Here is a 17035-nt window from a genome sequence, read left to right on the forward strand (position 1 = left end):
GGGCGAGCGGGGCCAGTCTGAGGCGGCGAGCCGCGACTGAGCGGGCTGAGATCGGCGAGACCGCTTCCGGTTTGAAAGGGCGGCTGTGATTGGACAGGGCGGACGGAGAAAGGCGGGCCGTGATTGGCAGGCTTAGGAGCCGTCAGGCTGAGGCCCGTGGGAGCGTGGGGCGGAGCTCGGGCTGCCCGAAGGGCTCGCAGGCGGCGGCGGCGGCGGCGGCGGCGGCGGCGGCGGCGGCGGCGGCGGCGGCGGCGGCGGCGGCGGCGGCGGCGGCGGCGGCGGCGGCGGCGGCGCTCGCCAAACCCCCGTCCCCTTCTCCGGCCTTCTCTCGTGCCCAGGTCCCGGCGAAAAGACCCCCGCAGAGCCCCTACCGGAGCGCCCCATCGGCACTCGGGGCAGGAGGCGGTGAGGAGTGTAGCCCGGGAGGAGTTCCGGGTCGTCTTTGCGGCAGCAGGGCGGACTAGGGAGCGGCGGCGATTTGGTGAGGAGAGGGCTCGGGAGCGGGGAGGGCGTGCAGCGCCCGCTGCGGGCTCTGGGTGCCTCTTCTACCGCAGTGCTTCCGCTTCTGCGGGGACTTGGCCTGCCCCGACTGGCCGAGATCAGCACCCTGGCCAAAGTTAAGTGCCCGCGTCCCTCTGCCCGCCCTCCGCCTGCTGCGGGCCCGCTGCTCACCCTCGTCGTCGGATGTTATAGATGATAAAACAATATTGGCTTTCACATTCATAGATTAGCTTTTTGCATTACAAGTATTTTGATATGGTAAAACTTATACTTACTTTTAACTGCTTTGTATAGTGTAATATGCCAGTTTATGTATGCACTGTATATTTCATATGAATAGTAGCCTGATAAATATATCGTAGGCTTTAGCAAAATGTTGAAATAGAAACTAAAGTACTTCTATGTAACTAACTCAGAAAATGGTGTAAAGCAATTATTCTGTTTATTATAACTGCAGACTGCCCCTACCAAGTGATAATAGTGACAAAAAGAGCTTAAGCATCCAGGAAGCATTTATCGACTCTTATCGGTATTATCAGGGAGTGCGAAGCAACAGGATAAAACTACAGGAAGAAATAAAATGTGTAGACCTCATTTACAGAATGTTCTGCAGACAAGTCAGAGGTTAAAACCAAACAAGAGAGTTCCTGGAACATCAAAAAGTCAAAGGAATGTTTGAATAATGTGTAAGTTAATGAATATGCATGTAACCTCAGCAATGTAACAGTATATAGTGAACATGTTTTTAAGCTACCTCTGTGCTCTTTGGCTGTGTGCTAAAAGCATCCCAGTGCTGGATTATTTTGTCCTTTTATCCTTTAATAAACTTTTAAAAATTTTAAAGAATGAACTCTGTTTATCACATCAGTGAAGCTTAAGCTGATCTGCATCCAGGTGTTTTGGGACCTGCTGGGGCAGGCCATCGAGGTAAGTGTGGGGCTACTGCAGTGGAGGCCAAGTATTTCAACACAATAGCATAATCAGCAACGTTAATTAATTTTGTGTTCCTCATGCAAGCCTCAGCCTTAAGAACTCTACCAGCCTCTAATAGGATTAATAATACGCATAGTAAGTGTTACTAGTATTAATATTTAGGTAAGGATTGTTAGTGTTAACACTGGTACTAAGTATGTTAGCTGGCATTTACTGTGAAGCTCTGCTCTCCCACAGTATGACAAGGTCCTGAAGCTGTTCTCAGGTGCACAGTTAGGTGAGCACTGCTGTCCTTACCACGATCCCCCGATGGAGCCATGCTCCAGAGACGGGCAGCAATGAATCTGCAGGTGCCTTCCCAAGGTGACAGAGCTCGCCCTCCTTCCCATCTGCAGTCAGGGGATGTGAAGGCAACCATTGCTGTCCTCGGCTTCATCACCTCCAGTGCAGCCAAGCACAGCATAGACAATGAGTCTCTGTCAAGTGAGCTGCAGCAGCTGGGACTGCCCAAAGGCAGGGGAAGCCCTCAGGGTGGCACCATCAGCCAGACCTGCTGGGATGTTGCTTACAGTTCCCAGCCCTGCCTTCTTCACACCCAGATGGAGGGCAGGCTGCCTGCTGTGCTGTCCTCCATCACCTCCCTTCTGTACCATCCGTCCCTGGGGGCTCCTCAGGTGCTTTGGTGAGGTTTGGCAGCTGCAGGTCTGGTGTGAGCAGAGGGATTCTTCTCTTGTCTCCCCTCATAAGCAAAGCATGCCAGCCAGCTGTGCTGTTTTACATGTCACTGACCCACAAAATTGCAGGAGACTGAGGACTCGTAACAGGTGCAGGACAGGTTCAAAAGGAACTTGGGACAAAACCTCTGTCTTTGTCAGTCCAAAGGGACAGCAGAGCTCACATCTGCTCACAATAATCCTCTGGAGAGCGGAGCAATGTTTGTATGGAAAGATGACTGGGGGTAAAATCAGTGGAAACCGAGTTACATTTGTATCCTAACAGGAGCTATAATGGGACAGAAATTTTACGGTAAAATACAGGTGCTGTTCCCAGGATGGAGCTGGGTTGGCATGCTCCACAATGATTCCCCATACAACCATAAGGACCTGCTAAGGGGGGTGGAGTGGAATGGGGCACCACAACCAGGCTCTGCCAAAATCTTTGCAGGGGCAGCTACTCCATGGTACTTTGAAGCTTATTAACTGCATAGCAAGGGCTATTTGGCATATGTAGGAACACTTTCCAACCTAGCATCTGAAGACCAATTTAGAGGAGGCGCCTCTAAGTCGAAAGCCAGCCAGACCTTATGTTCTTAGCACCATTCATTTAGAAGAAATCCTGTTACATTTGCAAATTTAAGAGATGACACCCCCATTCAGACCATGGCTCCTGGGTGCGAACAATAGCTCTTCAACAGCAAGGAAATCTGCATGCCCTAGTGTCTCAAGGTCACTTCACCTGAGAGTCCAGAGACCCAAATCCAGCCAGAGTCCTAGCTCCCAGAAAACTTCAGCTATAAGAAATCCTTCAAAGTGCGCAATTCTAGGAGTGGAAATCCTACAGGAAACACGAGGCTTCAGGCTCCAAATGGAATCTCTTTTCCACACAGTGGAAAACTCAGCAAGCCCTTCTGGCAAGACCAGTTCACAGGAGGCCCACAATTCTCAAGGGCCAGGCTTGAGAGATCCGACTCCATGGAAGCTTTAATCTGAGAAAAATCCTGTGATGTTGGTACTTTTAAAAGGCAGAATGGCACATTTAGACCCTGGCTGATGCTTTGGAGAGTGATTCCTTTACACAGTAAATAATGATTTCATTCCAATGTCAGTAGGTCACTTTGGAAACAGCCCCTGAAACTCAAGACCAAGAAGAGCCATACTTCATGGCAGCTGCCATCTGGGAGGAATCCTATGACATTTGTGATTCAAGAAATTGAACCCAAAATTTCAACAGCTGATATGCAGATGCAAAAGACTACTGTTTTCCTGTATTTTACCCTAAAATTTCTGTCCCATTATAGGGGACAAATGTAGGATATTTGTATCCTACATTTGTATCCTACATTTGTATCCTGTTAGGATACAAATATAACTCGGTTTCCACTGATTTTACCCCCAGTCATCTTTCCATACAAACATTGCTCCGCTCTCCAGAGGATTATTGTGAGCAGATGTGAGCTCTGCTGTCCCTTTGGACTGACAAAGACAGAGGTTTTGTCCCAAGTTCCTTTTGAACCTGTCCTGCACCTGTTACGAGTCCTCAGTCTCCTGCAATTTTGTGGGTCAGTGACATGTAAAACAGCACAGCTGGCTGGCATGCTTTGCTTATGAGGGGAGACAAGAGAAGAATCCCTCTGCTCACACCAGACCTGCAGCTGCCAAACCTCACCAAAGCACCTGAGGAGCCCCCAGGGACGGATGGTACAGAAGGGAGGTGATGGAGGACAGCACAGCAGGCAGCCTGCCCTCCATCTGGGTGTGAAGAAGGCAGGGCTGGGAACTGTAAGCAACATCCCAGCAGGTCTGGCTGATGGTGCCACCCTGAGGGCTTCCCCTGCCTTTGGGCAGTCCCAGCTGCTGCAGCTCACTTGACAGAGACTCATTGTCTATGCTGTGCTTGGCTGCACTGGAGATGATGAAGCCGAGGACAGCAATGGTTGCCTTCACATCCCCTGACTGCAGATGGGAAGGAGGGCGAGCTCTGTCACCTTGGGAAGGCACCTGCAGATTCATTGCTGCCCGTCTCTGGAGCATGGCTCCATCGGGGGATCGTGGTAAGGACAGCAGTGCTCACCTAACTGTGCACCTGAGAACAGCTTCAGGACCTTGTCATACTGTGGGAGAGCAGAGCTTCACAGTAAATGCCAGCTAACATACTTAGTACCAGTGTTAACACTAACAATCCTTACCTAAATATTAATACTAGTAACACTTACTATGCGTATTATTAATCCTATTAGAGGCTGGTAGAGTTCTTAAGGCTGAGGCTTGCATGAGGAACACAAAATTAATTAACGTTGCTGATTATGCTATTGTGTTGAAATACTTGGCCTCCACTGCAGTAGCCCCACACTTACCTCGATGGCCTGCCCCAGCAGGTCCCAAAACACCTGGATGCAGATCAGCTTAAGCTTCACTGATGTGATAAACAGAGTTCATTCTTTAAAATTTTTAAAAGTTTATTAAAGGATAAAAGGACAAAATAATCCAGCACTGGGATGCTTTTAGCACACAGCCAAAGAGCACAGAGGTAGCTTAAAAACATGTTCACTATATACTGTTACATTGCTGAGGTTACATGCATATTCATTAACTTACACATTATTCAAACATTCCTTTGACTTTTTGATGTTCCAGGAACTCTCTTGTTTGGTTTTAACCTCTGACTTGTCTGCAGAACATTCTGTAAATGAGGTCTACACATTTTATTTCTTCCTGTAGTTTTATCCTGTTGCTTCGCACTCCCTGATAATACCGATAAGAGTCGATAAATGCTTCCTGGATGCTTAAGCTCTTTTTGTCACTATTATCACTTGGTAGGGGCAGTCTGCAGTTATAATAAACAGAATAATTGCTTTACACCATTTTCTGAGTTAGTTACATAGAAGTACTTTAGTTTCTATTTCAACATTTTGCTAAAGCCTACGATATATTTATCAGGCTACTATTCATATGAAATATACAGTGCATACATAAACTGGCATATTACACTATACAAAGCAGTTAAAAGTAAGTATAAGTTTTACCATATCAAAATACTTGTAATGCAAAAAGCTAATCTATGAATGTGAAAGCCAATATTGTTTTATCATCTATAACATCCGACGACGAGGGTGAGCAGCGGGCCCGCAGCAGGCGGAGGGCGGGCAGAGGGACGCGGGCACTTAACTTTGGCCAGGGTGCTGATCTCGGCCAGTCGGGGCAGGCCAAGTCCCCGCAGAAGCGGAAGCACTGCGGTAGAAGAGGCACCCAGAGCCCGCAGCGGGCGCTGCACGCCCTCCCCGCTCCCGAGCCCTCTCCTCACCAAATCGCCGCCGCTCCCTAGTCCGCCCTGCTGCCGCAAAGACGACCCGGAACTCCTCCCGGGCTACACTCCTCACCGCCTCCTGCCCCGAGTGCCGATGGGGCGCTCCGGTAGGGGCTCTGCGGGGGTCTTTTCGCCGGGACCTGGGCACGAGAGAAGGCCGGAGAAGGGGACGGGGGTTTGGCGAGCGCCGCCGCCGCCGCCGCCGCCGCCGCCGCCGCCGCCGCCGCCGCCGCCGCCGCCGCCGCCGCCGCCGCCGCCGCCGCCGCCTGCGAGCCCTTCGGGCAGCCCGAGCTCCGCCCCACGCTCCCACGGGCCTCAGCCTGACGGCTCCTAAGCCTGCCAATCACGGCCCGCCTTTCTCCGTCCGCCCTGTCCAATCACAGCCGCCCTTTCAAACCGGAAGCGGTCTCGCCGATCTCAGCCCGCTCAGTCGCGGCTCGCCGCCTCAGACTGGCCCCGCTCGCCCGTACGTCTGAGGCGCCGCTCCCGCCACCGCCGCTTTGGGAGCCGGCGGAGCAGCGTCCCCGCTGCCGCTGCCTCGGCAGGCGCTGTTGCGGACGGGAAGGGCGGCCGGGAGCTTCCAGTTCAGGTCCTGGTCGGGATCAGGTTCTGGTCCAGGGAAGCGGGCAGGCGGCGGGCAGCGGGCGGACGCGGCCACAGCAATGGCGGCGGCGGGAGCAGCGCTTGAGGGGACCGCGGGGAGTCGCGGAGCGGAGCGCGGCGGGAATGGGCGGGCTGGGATTGGTGGAGCCGGCAGGCGCTGCCTCGGGTTGTGATTGGCTGGCTGTCCGCCCGTGGGGCATAAATAGCGGGCGTTGGGGCGCCATGGCGTCAGTTCGGCGGTGAAGCTGGGAGCGACAGGAGCTGCGGATGCGCGGTCCGAGGAGCGGCGCTGCGCCAGGACGGGACCCCCGCGGCAGCTGATCCGGGGAGCGCTGGTGAGCACGGACGCGACGCCTGCGGCCGTATCTGGGGCCGGCCGTGTCCAGTTCTTTCTGCCGCGCCCTGCGTGGCTCGGGTAGCCGGCGGCTGGTGTGGGGCCTGGAGTGGCGCGGTGCGGGGGGGGGGGGGGGCACTGCCTGCTGTCACTGGGGGCTGGAAAGTAGCCGTTTCGCGGTTTCTGGGTTTAAAGAAATGTTCAGAATACAAGGAATAAAGCTTGTTTTTTTTATTTTTATTACTTTATTTTGTTTTTACTTGTAATGTTTTTTTTCTTAATTGTGTTATTTTATTATTGCCCGTTTTAATACATCTTTTTGGTTTGATTTGTTTTCTTTACTAGATATCTCATGTTAATTCGGTAAGGGTTGTGGGACTGGGGCTGAAGCACCAGTTGTGAGAGCAGTGGGGACATAAAACCCCAGGGTGTGGGATAATGATTTTGGCATGAGCCAGGCCCAAAACAACGTGGAGTGGTGGAAATGCTGAGGCTAGATAAATGCCATGGGAGGAAGGCATGGAGCTGCAGCACAGGGCCTGCAGGTTATGCCTGGGGGTTCCCAGCCCCTGCCCTGTGGTACCAACAAGGGGCTGAGGGTGTGGGGGCTCAGAGGGTTCTAGGGCCCAAGAACCAGCCCAAGAGTGCCTTTTGGGATGGGGGGGGGCAGGAGTCCAGTGGCTATTGCCAGCCCCTGGAGCTGCCTGAGGGGAGGTGAGGAGGCCTTTGTGCAGGTGCTGGGCTGAGAGCCAGGGTGAGGGGGAGGGTGGATGTTGAGCTTCAGGCCTCCAGTGTCCCCAGAGTTGGGATGCCACTTAGGGTTGCCACTTAGGGCTGGGTGGGTGGATGGGACAGCTTCTAGAGATACTGAAATTGTAATGATGGCAGTAACTGATTTGTGGCCTTATCAACAGCCCCAAGGTGCAGTGAGAAGCATGAGCAGCTTTTAGCTGCAGCCAGTAGGAAGCTGAGGAGTTGGAGCTGAGGCAGCAGACCTGGAGGAGACAGAAATATGGTAGGGTTTGGTGTAAAACCCCCGTGGGGCTGGGATAGGGATTGCGGAGCGGGGAGGTGAACTGCATGGTTGGAATTGAAATTGCTGTAAGGGCTGTGATCAGAGCTCAAGAACGAGAGCTAAAAGAAAGATCCTGTCCTGAGAAGCACAAGTAGTATTGTGTGGCACTACTGTGAAGATTTAGAGCAGAAAGTGCAAAAGAAGAGCTGGCAGTTAAATAAAGCTTGTGGGACTGGAGCTGAAATCACTGGGGCCGGGGTGGGGACTGCAGTGCTGCAGAAAGAGTCACTGCTACAAGTGATACTCACTGTGGATCTGAGGACTAATCGCAGAATGGGACACAGCTGCAAGAAGAGAGCTGGCAGTAAAATAAAGCTTCTGGGGAAAGAGCTAAAAGGGCTGAGATCACTGGGCCTGGTCTTGTCATTGTGCGACTGGAATTGCGGCTTAACACATCGCAGCAACCTTAGGGCTGGTACCTGAGACTGTAGCGTTCTTGCGCCGAGATCACTGTAGGCCCGTGACATGGGTGCAGGGGCTGGGTATTGCCGCTAATAGTAGAACCGGATGTGCGGGGTGGCGAAAGGGAGGCTGGAAGCTTGCGCCTGAAAACCCCGTCGATGGCAGAATATTGTCTGTGCCTGTGATGGCACCTCTTGGGGCGCACTGTGGGGCTGGGAAGTGGACTGCGGGGCTGGCAACGTCAATGGAAATGGCAAAGGCACTAGACCTGTGAACGGGGCTGTGGGCATCCAGGAGAACTTACGCACGGGGTGGCAAAGTGACTGGGGACTGCTCGCTGGGGGCTAAAATCACTGCAGGGCTAGCATATGGATGGTGGGGTGGGCTTTCGGAGGCTGGTGCGGGAGCTGAATTGTTTCCAAGCTGGAGCCAAGAGCCAGATGCTGGCATTTGAAGCTGGAAAAACACAGAGCTGGAGCTGCAAGAAGAGAGCTGGCAGTAAAATAAAGCTTCTGGGGAAAGAGCTAAAAGGGCTGAGATCACTGGGCCTGGTCTTGTCATTGTGCGACTGGAATTGCGGCTTAACACATCGCAGCAACCTTAGGGCTGGTACCTGAGACTGTAGCGTTCTTGCGCCGAGATCACTGTAGGCCCGTGACATGGGTGCAGGGGCTGGGTATTGCCGCTAATAGTAGAACCGGATGTGCGGGGTGGCGAAAGGGAGGCTGGAAGCTTGCGCCTGAAAACCCCGTCGATGGCAGAATATTGTCTGCGCCTGTGATGGCACCTCTTGGGGCGCACTGTGGGGCTGGGAAGTGGACTGCGGGGCTGGCAACGTCAATGGAAATGGCAAAGGCACTAGACCTGTGAACGGGGCTGTGGGCATCCAGGAGAACTTACGCAGGGGGTGGCAAAGTGACTGGGGACTGCTCGCTGGGGGCTAAAATCACTGCAGGGCTAGCATATGGATGGTGGGGTGGGCTTTCGGAGGCTGGTGCGGGAGCTGAATTGTTTCCAAGCTGGAGCCAAGAGCCAGATGCTGGCATTTGAAGCTGGAAAAACACAGAGCTGGAGCTGCAAGAAGAGAGCTGGCAGTAAAATAAAGCTTCTGGGGAAAGAGCTAAAAGGGCTGAGATCACTGGGCCTGGTCTTGTCATTGTGCGACTGGAATTGCGGCTTAACACATCGCAGCAACCTTAGGGCTGGTACCTGAGACTGTAGCGTTCTTGCGCCGAGATCACTGTAGGCCCGTGACATGGGTGCAGGGGCTGGGTATTGCCGCTAATAGTAGAACCGGATGTGCGGGGTGGCGAAAGGGAGGCTGGAAGCTTGCGCCTGAAAACCCCGTCGATGGCAGAATATTGTCTGCGCCTGTGATGGCACCTCTTGGGGCGCACTGTGGGGCTGGGAAGTGGACTGCGGGGCTGGCAACGTCAATGGAAATGGCAAAGGCACTAGACCTGTGAACGGGGCTGTGGGCATCCAGGAGAACTTACGCAGGGGGTGGCAAAGTGACTGGGGACTGCTCGCTGGGGGCTAAAATCACTGCAGGGCGAGCATATGGATGGTGGGGTGGGCTTTCGGAGGCTGGTGCGGGAGCTGAATTGTTTCCAAGCTGGAGCCAAGAGCCAGATGCTGGCATTTGAAGCTGGAAAAACAGAGCTGGAGCTGCAAGAAGAGAGCTGGCAGTAAAATAAAGCTTCTGGGGAAAGAGCTAAAAGGGCTGAGATCACTGGGCCTGGTCTTGTCATTGTGCGACTGGAATTGCGGCTTAACACATTGCAGCAACCTTAGGGCTGGTACCTGAAACTGTAGCGTTCTTGCGCCGACATCACTGTAGGCCCGTGACATGGGTGCAGGGGCTGGGTATTGCCGCTAATAGTAGAACCGGATGTGCGGGGTGGCAAAAGGGAGGCTGGAAGCTTGCGCCTGAAAACCCCGTCCATGGCAGAAAATTGCCTGCATCTGTGATGGCACCTCTTGGGGCGCACTGTGGATCCAGTAAGTCCCAGGTACGTTCTAGGTATAGTTCTAGGTACAGTTCTAGGTTCCTGACGTGGTCCTGAGTCAGTGCTGAGATTGTGCTGAGTGAGTGCTGAGATGGTCCTGAGTCTGTGTTGATTGTTTGCTGAGATGGTGCTGAATGGGTGCTGAGATGGTGCGGGTTGGTTGCTGAAATGGTCCTTAGTGGGTGCTGATTGGTTGCTGAGATGGTCCTGATTGGGGGCGGATTGGTTGCTGAGATGCTCCTGAGTCGATGCTGATTGGTTGCTGAGATGGTCCTGAGTCGCGGCATATTGGTTGCTGAGATGGTGCTGAGTGGGTGCTGATTGGTTGCTGAGATGGTGCTGAGTGGGTTCAGATTGGTTGCTGAGATGGTGCTGAGATGGTGCTGATTGGTTGTTGAGATTGTTTGAGTGGGTGCTGAATTGGTGCTGATTGGTTTCTGGGATGATGCTGAGTGGGTGCTGAGATGGTGCTGAGTGGATGCTGCGATGGTCCTGATTGGGTTTTGATTGGTTGCAGAGATGGTCCTGAGTCGTTGGTTAGATGGTGCTTATTGGTTGCTGAAATGGTGCTGAATGGGTGCTGAGATGGTGCTGAGTCGGTGCTGATTGGTGGTGAGATGGTGCTGAGCGGATGCTGATTGGTTGCCGACATGGTGCTGAGATGGTGCTGAGTGGGTGGTGTGAAGGTCCTGAGATGGTGCAGATTGGTTGCTAAGATGGCCCTGAGTGGGTGCTGAAATGGTGCTGATTGGTTGCAGCGATGGTCCTGAGTGGGTGCTGATTGGTTGCTGCGATGATGCTGAGTGGGTCCTGATTGGTTGTTGAGTTTGTTATGAGTGGGTCCTGATTGGTTGCTGATATTGTTATGAGTGGGTGCTGATTTGTTGCTCCGATGGTGGTGAGGGTGTGCTGATTGGTTGCTGAGATGGTGCTGATTGGGTGCTGAGATGGTGCTGTGATGGTGCTGAGTGGATGCTGCGATGGTCCTGATTGGGTGCTGATTGGTTGCTCAGATGGTGCTTTGGGGGTGCTGATTGGTTGCTGAGATGGTGCTGGGTGGGTGCTGATTGGTTGCTGCGATGGTCCTGATTGGTTGCTGAGGTGGTGCTGAGATGTGTCTGATTGGTGGTGAGATGGTGCTGAGTAGGTGTAGATTGGTTGCTGAGATTGTGCTGAGTGGGTGGTGCGAAGGTCCTGAGATGGTGCAGATTGGTTGCTGAGATGGTGCTGAGATGTGTCTGATTGGTGGTGAGATGGTGCTGAGTAGGTGTAGATTGGTTGCTGAGATGGTGCTGAGTGGGTGGTGCGAAAGTCCTGAGATGGTGCAGATTGGTTGCTGAGATTGTTATGAGTGGGTCCTTATTGGTTGCTGAGATTGTTATGAGTGGGTCCTGATTGGTTGCTGAGATTGTTATGAGTGGGTGTTGATTGGTTGCTCAGATGGTTCTTTGGTGGTGCTCATTGGTTGGTGAGATGGTCCTGATTATGTGCTGATTGGTTGCTGAGATGGTGCTGGGTGGGTGCTGATTGGTTGCTGAGATAGTGCTGATAGGTTGCTAAGATGGTGCTGAGTGCCTGCTGAGATAGTGCTAGATGGATGCTGGGATGGTCCTGAGGGGGTGCTGCTTGGTTGCTGAAATGGTCCTGAGATGGTGCTGAGTTGGCGCTGTTTGGTTGCTGGGACGATGCTGAGTGGTTGCTGATTGGTTGCTGGGATGGCCCTGAGTGGGTGCTGAGATGGTTCTGAGTGGGTGGTGCGAAGGTCCTGAGATGGTGCAGATTGGTTGCTAAGATGGCCCTGAGTGGGTGCTGAGATGGTGCTGAATTGGTGCTGATTGGTTACTGAGATGGTCCTGAGTGGGTGCTGAGATGGTGCTGAGTGGATGCTGATTGGTTGCTAAGATGGCCCTGATTGGCTGCTGAGATGGTGCTGAATGGGTGCTGATTGGTTGCTGAGATGGCCCTGAGTGGGTGCTGAGATGGTGCTGAGTCGGTGCTGATTGGTGGTGAGATGGTGCTGAGCGGGTGCTGATTGGTTGCTGAGATGGTCCTGATTGGGAGCGGATTGGTTGCTGAGATGCTCCTGAGTCGATGCTGATTGGTTGCTGAGATGGTCCTGAGTCGCGGCAGATTGGTTGCTGAGATGGTGCTGAGTGGGTGCTGATTGGTTGCTGAGATGGTGCTGAGTGGGTTCAGATTGGTTGCTGAGATGGTGCTGAGATGGTGCTGATTGGTTGTTGAGATTGTTTGAGTGGGTGCTGAATTGGTGCTGATTGGTTTCTGGGATGATGCTGAGTGGGTGCTGAGATGGTGCTGAGTGGATGCTGCGATGGTCCTGATTGGGTTTTGATTGGTTGCAGAGATGGTCCTGAGTCGTTGCTCAGATGGTGCTTATTGGTTGCTGAAATGGTGCTGAATGGGTGCTGAGATGGTGCTGAGTCGGTGCTGATTGGTGGTGAGATGGTGCTGAGCGGATGCTGATTGGTTGCCGACATGGTGCTGAGATGGTGCTGAGTGGGTTGTGTGAAGCTCCTGAGATGGTGCAGATTGGTTGCTAAGATGGCCCTGAGTGGGTGCTGAAATGGTGCTGATTGGTTGCAGCGATGGTCCTGAGTGGGTGCTGATTGGTTGCTGCGATGATGCTGAGTGGGTCCTGATTGGTTGTTGAGTTTGTTATGAGTGGGTCCTGATTGGTTGCTGATATTGTTATGAGTGGGTGCTGATTTGTTGCTCCGATGGTGGTGAGGGTGTGCTGATTGGTTGCTGAGATGGTGCTGTGATGGTGCTGAGTGGATGCTGCGATGGTCCTGATTGGGTGCTGATTGGTTGCTCAGTTGGTGCTTTGGGGGTGCTGATTGGTTGCTGAAATGGTCCTGAGTAGGTGATGATTGGTTGCTACGATGGTGCTGGGTGGGTGCTGATTGGTTGCTCAGATGGTGCTTTGGGGGTGCTGATTGGTTGCTGAGATTGTTTGGGTGGGTGCTGATTGGTTGCTGAGATTGTTAAGAGTGGGTGCTGATTGGTTGCTGAGATGTTGCTGATTGGTGGTGAGATGGTGCTGAGTAGGTGCAGATTGGTTGCTGCAATGGTCCTGAGTGGTTGCTGAATGGTTGCTGTGATGGTGCTGAGTGGGTCCTGATTGGTTGCTGAGATTGTTATGAGTGGGTCCTGATTGGTTGCTGAGATTTTTATGAGTGGGTGCTGATTGGTTGCTCAGATGATTCTTTGGGGGTGCTGATTGGTTGCTGAGATGGTGCTGGGTGGGTGCTGATTGGTTGCTGCGATGGTCCTGATTGGTTGCTGAGGTGGTGCTGAGATGTGTCTGATTGGTGGTGAGATGGTGCTGAGTAGGTGTAGATTGGTTGCTGAGATGGTGCTGAGTGGGTGGTGCGAAGGTCCTGAGATGGTGCAGATTGGTTGCTGAGATTGTTATGAGTGGGTCCTGATTGGTTGCTGAGATTGTTATGAGTGGGTGTTGATTGGTTGCTCAGATGGTGCTTTGGGGGTGCTGATTGGTTGCTGAAATGGTCCTGAGTAGGTGATGATTAGTTGCTAAGATCGTGCTGGGTGGGTGCTGATTGGTTGCTCAGATGGTGCTTTGGGGGTGCTGATTGGTTGCTGAGATTGTTTGGGCGGGTGCTGATTGGTTGCTGAGATGGTGCTGAGATGGTGCTGATTGGTGGTGAGATGGTGCTGAGTAGGTGCAGATTGGTTGCTGCAATGGACCTGAGTGGTTGCTGATTGGTTGCTGTGATGGTGCTGAGTGGGTCCTGATTGGTTGCTGAGATTGTTATGAGTGGGTCCTGATTGGTTGCTGAGATTTTTATGAGTGGGTGCTGATTGGTTGCTCAGATGATTCTTTGGGGGTGCTGATTGGTTGCTGAGATGGTGCTGGGTGGGTGCTGATTGGTTGCTGCGATGGTGCAGATTGGTTGCTGAGATGGTGCTGAGATGTGTCTGATTGGTGGTGAGATGGTGCTGAGTAGGTGTAGATTGGTTGCTGAGATGGTGCTGAGTGGGTGGTGCGAAGGTCCTGAGATGGTGCAGATTGGTTGCTGAGATTGTTATGAGTGGGTCCTGATTGGTTGCTGAGATTGTTATGAGTGGGTGTTGATTGGTTGCTCAGATGGTTCTTTGGTGGTGCTCATTGGTTGGTGAGATGGTCCTGATTATGTGCTGATTGGTTGCTGAGATGGTGCTGGGTGGGTGCTGATTGGTTGCTGAGATAGTGCTGATAGGTTGCTAAGATGGTGCTGAGTGCCTGCTGAGATAGTGCTAGATGGATGCTGGGATGGTCCTGAGGGGGTGCTGCTTGGTTGCTGAAATGGTCCTGAGATGGTGCTGAGTTGGCGCTGTTTGGTTGCTGGGACGATGCTGAGTGGTTGCTGATTGGTTGCTGGGATGGCCCTGAGTGGGTGCTGAGATGGTTCTGAGTGGGTGGTGCGAAGGTCCTGAGATGGTGCAGATTGGTTGCTAAGATGGCCCTGAGTGGGTGCTGAGATGGTGCTGAATTGGTGCTGATTGGTTACTGAGATGGTCCTGAGTGGGTGCTGAGATGGTGCTGAGTGGATGCTGCCATGGTCCTGATTGGGTGCTGATTGGTTGCGGATATTGTTATGAGTGGGTCCTGATTGGTTGCTGAGAATGTTATGAGTGGATGCAGATTGGTTGCTGAGATGGTGCTGAGTGGGTGCTGATTGGTTGCTAAGATGGCCCTGATTGGTTGCTGAGATGGGGCTGAATGGGTGCTGATTGGTTGCTGAGATGGCCCTGAGTGGGTGCTGAGATGGTGCTGAGTCGGTGCTGATTGGTGGTGAGATGGTGCTGAGCGGGTGCTGATTGGTTGCCGAGATGGTGCTGAGTGGGTGGTGTGAAGGTCCTGAGATGGTGCTGATTGGTTGCTGAGAGGGTCCTGATTGGGTGCTGATTGGTTGCTGAGACGGTGCTGAGAGGTTGGTGCGAAGGTCCTGAGATGGTGCAGATTGGTTGCTAAGATGGCCTTGAGTGGGTGCTGAGATGGTGCTGAATGGGTGCTGATTGGTGCTGAGATGATACTGAGTGGGTGCTAATTGGTTTCTGAGATTGTCCTGAGTTGGTGCGGATTGGTTGCTGAGATGGTGACCATCTCAGACACCAATAAGCACCCACTCAGCACCAAATAAAGACAATCTTAGGAACCAATCCGCACCCACTCAGGACCATTGCAGCAACCAGTCAACACCATCTCAGCAACCAATCAGCCCCCACTCAGAACTATATCAGCACCCACTCAGCACAATCTCAGCACTGACTCAGCACCATCTTTGCACCCATTCAGCACCATCTCAGCTACCAATCAGGGCCATCTCAGCAACCAATCAGCACCATCTCAGGATCTTTGCACCACCCACTCAGAACCATCTCAGCACCATCTCAGCAACCAATCAGCACCCAATCAGGAACATCTCAGCAACCAATCAGCACCCATTCAGCACCATCTCAGCAACCAATCAGGGCCAACTTAGCAACCAATCAGCACCCACTCGGCACCATCTCAGCACCCATTCAGCACAATCTCAGCAACCAATCTGCATCCACTCATAACATTCTCAGCAACCAATCAGCACCCATTCAGCACCATCTCAGCAACCAATCTGCATCCACTCATAACATTCTCAGCAACCAATCAGGACCCACTCATAACAATATCCGCAACCAATCAGCACCCAATCAGGACCATGGCAGCATCCACTCAGCACCATCTCAGCACCCACTCAGGACCATCTCAGTAACCAATCAGCACCATCTCAACACCCACTCAGGGCCATCTTAGCAACCAATCTGCACCATCTCAGGACCTTCGCACCACCCACTCAGAACCATCTCAGCACCCACTCAGGGCCATCCCAGCAACCAATCAGCAACCACTCAGCATCGTCCCAGCAACCAAACAGCGCCAACTCAGCACCATCTCAGGACCATTTCAGCAACCAAGCAGCACCCCCTCAGGACCATCCCAGCATCCATCTAGCACTATCTCAGCAGGCACTCAGCACCATCTTAGCAACCTATCAGCACTATCTCAGCAACCAATCAGCACCCACCCAGCACCATCTCAGCAACCAATCAGCACATAATCAGGACCATCTCACCAACCAATGAGCACCACCAAAGAACCATCTGAGCAACCAATCAACACCCACTCATAACAATCTCAGCAACCAATAAGGACCCACTCATAACAATCTCAGCAACCAATCTGCACCATCTCAGGACTTTCGCACCACCCACTCAGCACCATCTCAGCAACCAATCTACACCTACTCAGCACCATCTCACCACCAATCAGACACATCTCAGCACCATCTCAGCAACCAATCTGCACCATCTCAGGACCTTCGCACCACCCACTCAGCACCATCTCAGCAACCAATCTACACCTACTCAGCACCATCTCACCACCAATCAGACACATCTCAGCACCATCTCAGCAACCAATCTGCACCATCTCAGGACCTTCGCACCACCCACTCAGCACAATCTCAGCAACCAATCTACACCTACTCAGCACCATCTCACCACCAATCAGACACATCTCAGCACCACCTCAGCAACCAATCAGGACCATCGCAGCAACCAATCAGCACCCACCCAGCACCATCTCAGCAACCAATCAGCACCCCCAAAGCACCATCTGAGCAACCAATCAGCACCCAATCAGGACCATCGCAGCATCCACTCAGCACCATCACAGCACCATCTCAGCACCCAATCAGCACCATCTCAGCAACCAATCAGCACACCCTCACCACCATCGGAGCAACAAATCAGCACCCACTCATAACAATATCAGCAACCAATCAGGACCCACTCATAACAAACTCAACAACCAATCAGGACCCACTCAGCATCATCGCAGCAACCAATCAGCACCCACTCAGGACCATCGCTGCAACCAATCAGCACCATTTCAGCACCCACTCAGGGCCATCTTAGCAACCAATCTGCACCATCTCAGGACCTTCACACCACCCACTCAGCACCATCTCAGCACCATGTCGGCAACCAATCAGCATCCGCTCAGCACCATCTCACCACCAATCAGCACCGACTCAGCACCATCTCAGCACCCATTCAGCACCATTTCAGCAACCAATAAGCACCATCTAACCAACG

The 17035-nt window shown here is 52.8% G+C and overlaps 1 protein-coding gene across 1 annotated transcript; it reads right to left on the minus strand.

Annotated features, from left to right (window-relative positions):
* Window positions 1–3995: 3995 nt before the first annotated feature.
* On the minus strand, window positions 3996–4752 carry LOC131565053 (COMM domain-containing protein 4-like; the record flags this gene model as incomplete). Its single annotated transcript, XM_058815710.1, has 4 exons — window positions 4749–4752; window positions 4508–4566; window positions 4230–4264; window positions 3996–4131 (listed from the first exon to the last, which is right to left on the minus strand). Coding segments are annotated over exons 1-4 (234 nt in total), but the record flags the coding sequence as incomplete, so codon positions are not given.
* Between the last annotated feature and the right edge of the window lie 12283 nt (window positions 4753–17035).

The sequence above is a fragment of the Ammospiza caudacuta genome, chromosome 17, assembly GCF_027887145.1.
Source record: "Ammospiza caudacuta isolate bAmmCau1 chromosome 17, bAmmCau1.pri, whole genome shotgun sequence".
NCBI classification, from domain to species: Eukaryota; Metazoa; Chordata; class Aves; order Passeriformes; family Passerellidae; genus Ammospiza; species Ammospiza caudacuta.